The sequence below is a fragment of the Patiria miniata genome, unplaced genomic scaffold (genome assembly GCF_015706575.1).
Source record: "Patiria miniata isolate m_02_andy unplaced genomic scaffold, ASM1570657v1 HiC_scaffold_24, whole genome shotgun sequence".
Classification (NCBI taxonomy): Eukaryota; Metazoa; Echinodermata; class Asteroidea; order Valvatida; family Asterinidae; genus Patiria; species Patiria miniata.
The window spans coordinates 16,724,875-16,736,888 of record NW_024037063.1 but is presented as its reverse complement, the minus strand read 5'-3'; the positions used below and the strand labels follow the sequence as shown (position 1 = coordinate 16,736,888).

General features: G+C 42.9%; 1 protein-coding gene across 1 annotated transcript; it reads left to right on the top strand.

Annotated features, from left to right (window-relative positions):
- The first annotated feature begins 2,667 nt into the window (after positions 1 to 2,667).
- Positions 2,668 to 7,202, top strand: LOC119732653 (G-protein coupled receptor moody-like). Its single transcript, XM_038206279.1, has 2 exons — positions 2,668 to 3,813; positions 4,083 to 7,202. Exon 2 carries the CDS (start codon positions 4,165 to 4,167, stop codon positions 5,887 to 5,889), a length of 1,725 nt encoding a protein of 574 aa, XP_038062207.1. The 5' UTR covers positions 2,668 to 3,813; positions 4,083 to 4,164; the 3' UTR covers positions 5,890 to 7,202.
- Positions 7,203 to 12,014: the final 4,812 nt, after the last annotated feature.

The following is a 12,014-nucleotide window of genomic DNA, read 5'->3' as shown; positions in this document are numbered from 1 at the left end:
CGACGTACGTGCGCGGACGTAATCCTTTAGTCACGAACCGAATTCGCTTTAAACTCAGTCAGGGTTTTTTTTTAATGCAGAGGTGTACAGCAAAGCTTCTTTGCCCCTCTCTGGCTTACACATCCTGCACTTCGCTGTGTCCATTGCGATTTTCCTCTTCCAAATAACCCTCCCCAAAATGAGCACTACTACCGTTGTAAGCTCTGGCACGTGCCCCCAAAATTTCTGTCGATTCTGTTGATACCAGTGTTCCCCTTCAACAATGCTTTTCAACTGCATGTATTAATGCAAAAGTTTTATTCATTTTCAAGTTTCCTAAAAGATTCGTCTTTGAAGAGTTTATACCCTTTACTTTCTTTGACTAATGTCTATAAGCAGGGGCGGTTAGTTCTTGTCAACATGCATGGGGACAAGGGACCGGTCGGGCAGTGGCTTGGGAAAATCAATAAGCTGGTGGGGTAATTGACCCTAGGGGGCGCTGTTTACACACATATACTTATGAAGCGCGTTTTCCGCTCATTCCCGCCGTGTACTTTTTCCTTAACATGAAAGGAATGACGGGCTAGCGATATTTTGGAGAGATTACACCATTTTAGAAAAATACAGCTGAGATTTTGGTATATTTAGGCTCAACGGGACAAGACAAAATTGATTAGCTCATGACATGATTAATTTCAAACACAAAGATTTGTACTTCTTAAAAGTATTAGCAGGAAGCCGCGTATTTCAGCATGGTTTTCCTCCGTTTCCCCAAATGCATGGCGGTTTTGTTGATTTAAGATCGGCTTTGTGGCTCAATTACGTGGCTCAATTACCGTGACATTGATAGATCGTTTCTTAGCGGCAGAATAGGACTTACATCTTCCAGTATATTAATGAACCAAATAGCGTTCTATAATATTATTGTAACTGCTGCAGACCATTCCAGTTTGTTCCCGAGTCTGCGCTTGACTACAAACAGATTTTGGCCGATCCGACCAGTCTCCTTCGACCTTACATCTTGTTGTCTGTTTGTATGAGATTTTACCAAACAGATTCTGGGCGAGACGTCCAGAACCATTATTCATAAAGGATGAAAATGGCAGAAAGACGTTTACCACGATGCACCCGCAAATCTATCACTTATTGTACCTTTTCACCATACAAAGCTTTAAATCACGTTCACGCATGCACAGTGCACTCGACGTGAGCCGTTCAAATAAACAGAACTTGACTTAGTGACTGCAGAAGCCAGTATGACATAAGATGATGCCTGAAATTACTTCCGATATCTTACAAACAAATCACCTTCCCTGGTCATTCCGAGGCGTAGGCCGTAGTAGTTCTGGAACACGGTGGCCGGGCAAAAGGCAATTTATTTTCGTAATGACCGACACCTTGCAGATGTTCCACATGGGAAATTGCTTTTTCACGGAGATTAATTATGCTTCTTGTCAGCAATAGAAATGAACGAGATGTAAGAGTACTCGATGATGTGGTCGTTTAGTGAAAATGTAAGACTAAATACTTAAAAATATATATATATATATATATATATATATATATATATATATATATATATATATATATATATATATATATATATATATATATACATGTATATATATATATATATATAATTGTAATGGAAAAAAATAAACTTCTCTGTTATAATCCCCTAGCCTATATAAGAAAATTCTTCGGCTTGCTATAGCGTCTAGATTTGGTTCGGGAATAAAAGACAACTTGAAGAGTTGTAAACAAGTTGGCTTATGTAAGTTTATGATTATATTTCGTGCTTTCATTTGACAGGCATGAATTTTCAAAGATATTCAGGCTGGTAAGCTGGGAATCACCTGTAAGCTAAGAATTTGTTTGTGTTCAATTGACTCGATAAATGTTCAACACCGTAATTGGCTGCACTAAAACGTTATATATATTAACAAAATGGCGCCAGTGTTTTATGATTTGAAGTTTACTCAACGTGCAAGCCATGAAGCAGTAAATACACACATCAACCAGGTGACAGCTCTTAATGTTCTTTTATGTAGTCATGTTTACCATCGAGCTCGTGTGTGAAGTAGGGGAACTAAACCTCGATGTGTAGGGTCAATACGCGAACACGAGTACATTTATCAAATTTGCCACGATTTTGGTTGCTGATTCGTAATTGCCAAGCGCGTTATTACTTTCACTAAGGTCAATTTATTGTGTGTTAGAAAGGCATGTCGGTCAACAGTCTTATTGAAAAGGCAACATCAAGTTCATACAGGAGAACAAAATTAATCTTGTGTGATTTGGTGATGAAGCTTGTCCATGGAAGAATCCAGAGCAAATACCCAAAGTTTGAATGAGTTCTAAAACGGCGTCATTCGTGATTCGTAAATTACACTCCAAGAAAAGTAAACTTACATGCCATGGACCATTAATTTTGTGAATTACTTTCACAGCTTTATGCCGAGGAGACACGAACAGACCAACATGTTTACCCTCCTTTTAATGGGCAAGTAAACTGGTTAGTATCATAAAATGGCGTGACTTTGCCAGACCCTGACTGCGATAATTGGCCCTCTCCGTTTTGCCGCTGCATATCACAAATATTTACCAACCATGCCAGCATGCGCCATAACGCCATATATCGCCCTCAGACTAGAGAGAATACATACGCAAGTCATGCAGTTGAATTATTAATAATTACGGGAACAGTGTGAGACTTGGAGGGAAGCTGTCGCGACCACTTGGACTGTTAAGAGAACTAGACGACAAAAATGGCCAACGAAAGTTTATTGTCAATCACAGCGCACCTTGACCCCGCCAGCCTGCACTGAGCACGCCCACCAATTCATGGCAACAACAGAAGACGCTTGGGCCGGCAGAATAGATGATGAGACGCAGTAGGGCCGATGGACTGCCAAACCATTTACATGCCCGGTTCGTCACGGACGACAGCGGGCAGACCTGTCAGGCACGAGCGCATGCCCCACCACGATCTTCCCTCACCGTCTCGCTCGTACGAAGAAGCTACAGCCATGAAGTAAAATGCAGCGGACGAACACGGACAGCGATGTGTATTGATTAAAGTGTACAGTCACATTATCAACGATGAGGATGACAGCAGCGTACGTACGCCGTAAAAATCGTTTATGACTGAAACGAAATGATAGTTAATAAAAAAAAAAAAAGCTGCGTCACCTAACTAAATAATATTGTGATAGACAACCTGGATGTTACCAGTGTTAGTGTAGTCGTAATGTGTCTTGTAATTTTCACAAGATATCAGTGTCACTTGACGTGCCTCGCCTAACTTGTTCGGGACTTTGCGTCATCGTCTCTCCATCTCAACAGTCGATCAGAACTGATGCGAAATGTACACGTCGCCTCGCACCTTCACACTTCACAACTCACCCATTTTTAAGTGTGGGATTTTTTAGATGGCCTTTAATGGACATTGGATCAAGGCGAACAAGCGTGAATTGTGATTTCTCTTCAGTCGGGGAATATCGACATGTACACGGTATAGCTTCTGGACAGGTTTTCCGCACTCTTTCTTAGTTTGATTGCCGATTGTAGGAATTATGTTTCTTTTCGAAGTATCAACAAACAGCATATTTCAAATACGATGCCTTTGCTCTGTTTGACACAATTGCATGCTGAGGGCCTGAAAGCTCAAATCCAAACTCCTGACTCAAACTTGAATCATCATTGAACATTAAGTCCTATTGGGAAAAAAATCCAATTACGCACCATCCAATTACGCACCAGGCTACCGGGAACCCCGATTCTGTCGAAGTCGACCGACTTTTTGGACAAACGAGCGCTCTCAGGATATGCAAGGTATGTTTTTTAAGTATTGGAGATGTTTTTAAAAATTGTTACTGAGCAACGAAAAGGGCAGCAGTAATTCAATCACAGAAAAGTAATCTGGTTGCGAGGAGTGAGGTGGATGGACGGTAGTTTGACCTGAATGTGCAAATATTTTTGTCATGTTGGATACATAGAAAAAGGAGATGTGACGATATAAAACGCCTTTTATGGATTTACAGGACACTCGTGCTGTTTGCGTAGGCCCACTGAGTTACGATTGTCTCTTGTTTTATTTGCAGGTGAGATGTTTGTTGCCGTTACACAAAGTGCCTTGAAAAGAGATTACAAAACACAGATGACCACAGTCGATGGATTGGTACCATGCCGGGATCTGTTCTGAGGTTTGTGGACGTTATCCACCCAGAGCTCAAGATGGATAATTCGGGAAATGAGACAATGAGCGGGTTACCGTCCATTGTGGTAACCCGAATAGCGGCTGGTATCACCACCGTCTTCACGCTCTTCGGCCTGGTGGGGAATCTATTGGTCATCGCTGCCGTGGCCAGGAAAAAGAATCTACGGACTCGCGGGAACGCGTTCATCGTCAGCTTGAGCGTAGTCGGCTTGCTGTACGCGGGCTGTGTCCTAATTCCTGGAATAGACACCTTGATTTACCGCGAATGGCGGTCCGGGGATTTCATGTGTGGATTCCACACCTACTACACGCTGGCTTTCTCCTTGCTCTCCTTGCTTCATACCATGTGTATAGGTCTAGACCGGCTGGTCAATGTGGTGCTGTTCACTCGTGCCAGGAAGATCGCCTCTCGGCGGAATATCGGTATCGCCGTGGTTCTGTGCTGGTTAGTGACGGCAGGGGTTATGATGTGTTACCATTTCTTCGTCGTGGCTGGCCGCATGTACTACCTTGAGAAGGCACTACGTTGTATCGCAATCTACAATGCAAGCAGCTGGCGCGTCTCTGTCGTCGTCTACTGCTTCATCTTCATCCTGCCCAGCATTGTCATTGTCGTTTCCTATGTCACCATTCTCTCTTTTGTGAAGAAGAAACGCAAGAGTCTTCATAGCAAAATGGGTGTAGCCACTCGAACCATTGCCACAAGTGTCACCAACGGAGAAGCGATGTCCATCGCGGTCTGCAGTGACAACACCCGTGACAAAGTGACTTTTGCGCCTGTTGCGCTTCAGGAAGAGAAGGAGCAGATATTACAGTGCCCAAGAAACCCGAGTCTAGTCACAAACCCTGAAAACCCACCTGAAGTAGATACAGGTCAGGCTGATCATGTTGGTGACGGTAAGGAGGTGGATGCAGCAGGAAAGACCGGTGCTTGTGACGAGAACAAGTCCACTCCTTTGGCAGAGGTCCATCGGTGTAGCATTGTTGATGCCGTTTACCAGTCATCGGTCACCATTAACACCGTGGATTTCTCGCCTGACATTCAGGAGCCATCCTTGGAGGGACGGAAGGGGCTCGATTTGACCACCACACAAGTTCTAGCCAGTGCTGACCGGACCGGGGAGGCTGCGTCTGGTTCTCGATCCGGTCACGGAGGTAAAGCGCCCGGTAGGCCAATGACTCGGCGAACACGCGTCCGGTTATCGAGCACCGAGTCGGACATGCAATCAATCCGGTCAGCTCCAAGCCAGAGTGACCTGACGCGACGCAGGGGAAGCATCTGGCCAGGCCACAAGAGGCTTAGTGAGGTGGCCAAAACATTAGGCCGAGGCCGAGACCGCTTCAAACCCTCAAGAAGTCGCAACGACCGTGACCTCAACCGCATGATGCTGGCCGTTTTTCTGGTGGTCTGGGTCGGTTACCTCCCGTACCCGCTGGTCCGATACCTAGACATCCCCGGAATCGACGTAAGCAGTAACGTGTACATGGTGGTGACCGTGACATCTTACGTGGCCGGATGCGTGAATCCGATCATCTACGGGTTCATGCACCGCCGATTCCGTGCGGCTTTCATTGAGATGCTCACGCTGGGCAAGTGCAAGAGCAACAACAGGGTGGGTGTTAGAGGACGTGATGGGAGCGTATCCGGTACGGAAGGGTCAACAGCTGTGGAAAGGCGTGAGGAGGCTTAAGATACCTCATACAGTCAGGTTGTTCAAGACTATAACCGTCACCCTGCCCCGACATTGTGTTTTATGTTGTCGTATTTCAGAAACTTATAGCTTTTGAATGTTCTGAGCTCTGTAACTTTTTTTAATCAAGTGCGTTCTCTTATCCAAGAAATGGCACTTACAACACGCACTGTGGATCTAGAACAACCGTCAGCCCATGAGGCGATAGATTAGAAAAGTGAACTAAATCTAAAAATATGGTAGGCCTATGTCGTTCAGGCCATGGTAGAAAATAATAACAATGGATATCAATAAAATAGAGAAAAGTTATCGGACGATTTACTGCACTGCAATTCGAAAACCACAGAGGGGGCATAGGCAGGACATTATTACAATGTACTACAATTATTTCGTTCACTTGTGTGGCAAATGCAACTTTGACGAAATCTGCAAGGAGAGGGCCTGTCTTCTTACCACTTCTCTCGTCTTATCACAAGAGGTAAGAAAACCAGCCCCTCTTTTTCACTCACTCACTCAGCCGTGGAGAAGACAGCGTTGGTCCGGCTGAATTAAAGTTCGGTCGGTTAAGTTCGGTCAGAGAGTAGCAAGCGAAGAACGAATATGTTAGTCGTGTCTTCAGTTTCTTTTGCGCCTCGTTTTTTTTATTAGGTTGTATTTTAGGAAGTTATGCTTAAAGAAAAATTTGGTGATCTTATGGTGAAAGGGAAAATTACTTTAATTACGTTAATTCTCAATTTTTGACTCCTCGACCGAATTATGTATTTCTCCGTAATCGTTTTGCTGTTCGTGATGTTATAGTGTTATGAACATTATATAAATCTTATATTCCAATCATTAATATGATAAGAAGATTAAGGCAATTCCAATTGTCTGCATCATGAATTTTTACAGCAAACGAAAAATATTGACGGGTCTTTTTTGTGCATGAAACACGTTTGGAGTTCTTATCACTAACATATCTTAGGAACTAAAGGTTTTACAGTTTATATAGCCTACGTACGTGGTCTGTTAGCTTTCAGTGCACGGGTTAGAGCAATGTAAACCCTTGTATGGATCATTTGCACTCTATAGCCAGCTTTCAGGTGTGTCCGTATTGTTCAACAGGGATACGCATCAGTATGGGAAATGGCTGCTGCATGCATTCGAACTATAATTGTGTTTTGAAAACACCAGGATTCATTGCACAATATCGTTATAAACCAATTAAACCTTTCAAAACAGTGCATTCAACACTCGATTTCTTCTATCTAAATAAATGAGGTCTATATTACCTAAGATCGAGCTTTACAAAAAGAATAAATATCACTTACTGTACCTTTTGGTCCTCGTGCTAAATCAACTTTGTTTAAAGTATAAGTGAAGAAATAACTTGTTTTTCTAACCGTCGTTGATTTTTAATGCAATTTCCTGTTCGTTACTACAATTACTGCAGCAAGGATGCCACCAACGGCCAGTGTCATCCATGACGTGTTTGATACAGCTCTCGATATTCTACAATGGAGTGGGGCAAAAACGAACATAAAACAAACCACGTTGACAATGCCATCGTGTATAACTTTCTGTTTCTGAAGACCTTAGCTTTTTATCAGAAAATTGCAATTCACCACCAGGTTGCATTTTTAGTCTTTGGTAGTTCTTTTTAAGAGCAGTTTGTGCCATTTGTCATAATTGGGGGGGGGGGGGAGAAAAATTATCCACGCTGAGATAAGATTCTGTATTTCATCTGGATCGAGTGTTTTCAGACAGCGTTATTTTCAGGCTCATTGTGTTAGCTCACTAGTTGAACGTACCATGCACGGAGCACATATCACATTTTCTTTGAATTATGCATAATAGAAACGTGTATAGTTGTATCAAATTGTTGAGGAGTACATATCTATACTGCAAAGCAACGTTGAGATCATAACCTCAGTATAATACACGGCTGACTCCTCTTGGCTTGAAGCGCTTCCAAACGTGTTCGGATCTGTCATGATGAAAATCACAGGTACACTGCTCAAGAAACTTTATAGTATAAATATGGCATCTCTGAGGTGCAGTGATTTTGATCCAAGCACAAGTCGATGTTTTGATAATCTGAATGGGATTAGTGCATTGCGCGCGATAATCATGTCAAATAATTAGACATTTTCATAACGGTTTGAAAAAAAGGTCAGTGTTTGATGGGTAAAGGCATTCTTATTGTAAAAACTCACCACGGACATGAAACCTGCTTCGGCTGTCAAACCATCGTGCAGTTGCTTCATTTCCCTCTTGTATTTGCTGTGGCTTATTTGATGTCTCTCCAACTGCTCGTTAAGCATCTTGATCATTTTTGCAACTACGCACACAATTCATGGCCAATTTATTCCAAACCTCAATCAGGGACTTGCCTGATATTTCTGAAGCGCTGCATCTATCATACTATTTCATTCAGTGTGGAGTATACGTTGTTGCCAGCTCGTGACTAGAATAAACATTACAGGCCGTTCGGTGTATATGTGCTCGATGGGCACTAAGCCAAGCACATGGGGCTACCGATTGAATTCGAGAACAAAATGGTTGACATCATCCTTGAAACTTCTGTAATGGTGTCACGTACTTTATCCATAACGCAATCAATCTGACAGAGGACGCAGGTTTCTCAAGCAAGTTGTTGGCAACCTCGGGGTGTGGAGCAGTACGCGCCCACCACTACCTGCTCTCTCTCCCTGGTATTGGATCATTTGCATGTGCAAAATTTTTGAACACGTATGCACATGAGGAATAGTGACACCTACACGTCTAAATTGTAGGTCAGGCAGCCTCTGTGGCTAAATAAACATGACAACATTGACGGCCCTTTTTCAAAGCTCGGCTTCGTTTCCGAATTTGCTTTATCACTTATAGCTTTTAATGTTCCGATCAAATTTCAAATAAATCACTTGCTTCATATTAATACAGTTATCATATACAGTTTTTCTGTAAGAGGACATTGACTTACGTTGACCTGAAATCTTCAAAATTAGACACCCAAATAGCACTGTTAGCAGGCGGAGCCGAATGGAGACCACGCTGAGTTTTGGAAAATCCCGGTAAGGCCAAAAAAAAAACGGTCTCTGGTCAGACCACCAGTGTTCCGGAATTGACGCGGCAACGCGGCTTTTTTTTTTTTTTTTGCTTTTTTTTTTTCTTCAAGCTTGGATTGTACAGACAAGGTGGGGTACTATTTTGCTTTTTTGGTGTCCTCATGTACATTGGTGTCCTCCATAATTATCCTTGGTGCTTTCGATCATTTGCCTTGGTGCAATTTCCCATTCCTTGGTGCTATTTGGTAAAAAAAAAACCGAGGAGGTGCGGCAATAGAGGGCGCTGTTGGAGCTACCGCGGAACATTTTGGAAAAAAAAACAAGACTGACGCGCATGATTAAAATCGACGCGCGCGCTGACCAGAGACCGACTTATTTTTTTTTTTTGGCCTAACGTTCGTCAAATTAAAACTAGTACATGACGCAGCAAAAAGTTCGCCCCTCGTACACGATCCGAGAGCATACTTGATGCACAAATCGTCGTTGAATTTCAAGTTTTCTAAATGCAAGCAATGAATATTAATTATCAACTCATGTTAAAAAGTTTTTAATAAGCAATTAGGCAGTTAATAAAAACCTATTTTATACTCAGAAATACCCGGGTGCTATCCGATTGTCGACGAAATGAATTTGGCAAACTTCGGACATTTTCGGAAAGGAGGCATTACTCCCGCTCTGGTCACGTGACGTATATTTGTAATACAATGTAGTACTAGCGGCTACCTGACCCAACCTCGACCCCAGGGGTGTCGAGCAGTACGCGCCCATCACTACCCGCTCTCTCACCCTGGTATTGGATCATTTGCATGTGCAAGATTTTTGAACACGTATGCAAATAAGGAATAGTCTGGTGCCTGCATGTGCGTTACATTTGCCTTTGTTTTTGTATGCGGTGTCTGGGGTAAAAGCAGAGTCAATTCGTCGCAGCGCGAGCATGGCGTGAGTTACGAAAAACACAATTTATTTAATTAAATTGTTACGATCTTACCGAGACAACATGTAGTATCACATTTCATATTAATATGAACAAATTGGGAAGGAAATGAGTATTTTCGAGAAGGCGCGGACGAATAATCGCGAAAACACGTACTGCACGTTGTGAATAACAACACCAAGTACACGACAAAAATCCATTACTAGCCAATTGCCGTATCGATTCAGGATGTAGGAAGAAAGTTTCCTATCCATGGTTTACTATTGGAAACTAGGTTGGAAATAAATAAAGTAAGCACTGGGGACGAGGTTGCTACCTGACCTTTTTCATCAGGAATAGTCAGAATCTTTTGGTCTGGGAACCAGATTATACATGCATGTCCCAAACAGTGGCGGCGGAACCGGGGGCCAGGGGGGCACTGCCCCCCCCCCCCAACTTTTTCCATTGGGGGCAACCCCCCCCCCCCCCCCCCACCCACCCCCCACTTATATCAGGTCACAAACTAGTTAACGCTCAGTCAAACATAAACGAAAAATTCTTGTCTACTCTCACTGGAGTTTTCAGTCATCCACTGCTTGCAACAAACTTTTGTCCGGTCAGATTTTGTCCGGTCAGATTTTATACATGTAGGAGACCGCTTTTCAGTCACGGCACTGGGATGTTTCGGCGGCACACGACGAACCCGCAAACGTACATGACATGTACCTCCATTCCAATTTGAGGACGCTTTTCTTGATGTCTGATCAGCGCGCCATGCACGTGCCTGAATGTACCGTAATCGCCGCTTTATTTTGTCGGCAGACTCGCTGTATACTGAGCTTAATTTAGCCTGCCTACATCTGCAGTTAGCTTGCCAAACTCTAGGCCTAGCCCCATGACTTTTTTGTCTGAGACCTGTGCAGTACACACACCGATGGTTTTATTTACAAATTTAAAATCTGAACTATTGCTATGCCAACTCGTTAAGGCTGTATTATTGAAATTGAAACTGGACTGGAATTAAAAACCAAGAAATTTCTGGGAAAATTTGATGGCCAAAAACCTGCACATGACATGCAAAAAGGGTACGGAGAAACTCAGCCGCCGCAAGAGTTAACGAGAACGAGAGGGCTAAAAGTGTTTTACCTGTGGAGGTGCAATGTACATCATGTGGGCCTATAAGAGGACCGCATGATTTAATTTTCGGACTGTTTTGACTCATGAGATGGCTAAATCTAGTGTTTTAGGTGCAATGTACATGTGGGCCTAAAATTTTGCTCCCTGTTTTAGGTTTAGATTTATTAAATTACATAAATGTTCAAGCGATTTTTCTCGCCCTTAATATTGATAAACTAAAATTCACAAATGTTCACAAAATATTGGGGAACTATAAAATAGGTTAGACATCAGAAAGCATCCTTGGAACAATTTACAATTTATTTACATGTTCTCAAGTTTGAATTAATACAGAAGAAACTTTACAAGATTAAGAGGAAGAAAATGTATATTGAAACAAATTAAACTAAATTTCTCCTTATAAGTTTAAGAACTTCTGCTAAAAGAAAATCAGGAGAAAATGGCCAGGAATCGCTTCAGATTGCACCACATAGCATCTAGAATCCAAACTTTTTCGGGGCCTTAATTGGGCTCCGAACCCCACGCCGTACGGGCTTGTGCTTCTCGCATTACCTTGGACCAAATTGCCCCTACGCTATTATACATGTACATAACTATAAGATAAGTCATGTACTTTGCACTAGGAGCGCAAACCAGTAGGCCTAGGCCTAACCACACTCCCTGTGTCACCGTCCACGGGGCTTTCAAAATAAATAATTAAAAATACAAAAAAGGCATCTCTTTTTGGCACACAAGGCCCATATACGTTGTACAGTGGTAAAAATGCTGCACCAAATGGCTTCAACTGGTGTTTGAATTTTGGGCTTCGCACGAAAGGTCTCACAACTGGTCCCCCCCCCCCCCACTTTAAAAATGTTCCGCCGCCCTTGGGTCCACGGGTCACTCGAGAGCTCCCTCCCTCCTCCCTCCTCCCTCCCCCTTCACACCGTGATACACACACAATACCTATACAGAAATCAAGCACCCGCGTCATATTGTATTAAAGGCAGTGGTATTAACCCTAAAAGGGCCGGGTTATTTTGCCAATC

Bases quoted from the DNA above. Each gene is read 5' to 3' on its own strand.
- LOC119732653 (XM_038206279.1), top strand. From the start codon at position 4,165: ATGCCGGGATCTGTTCTGAGGTTTGTGGACGTTATCCACCCAGAGCTC.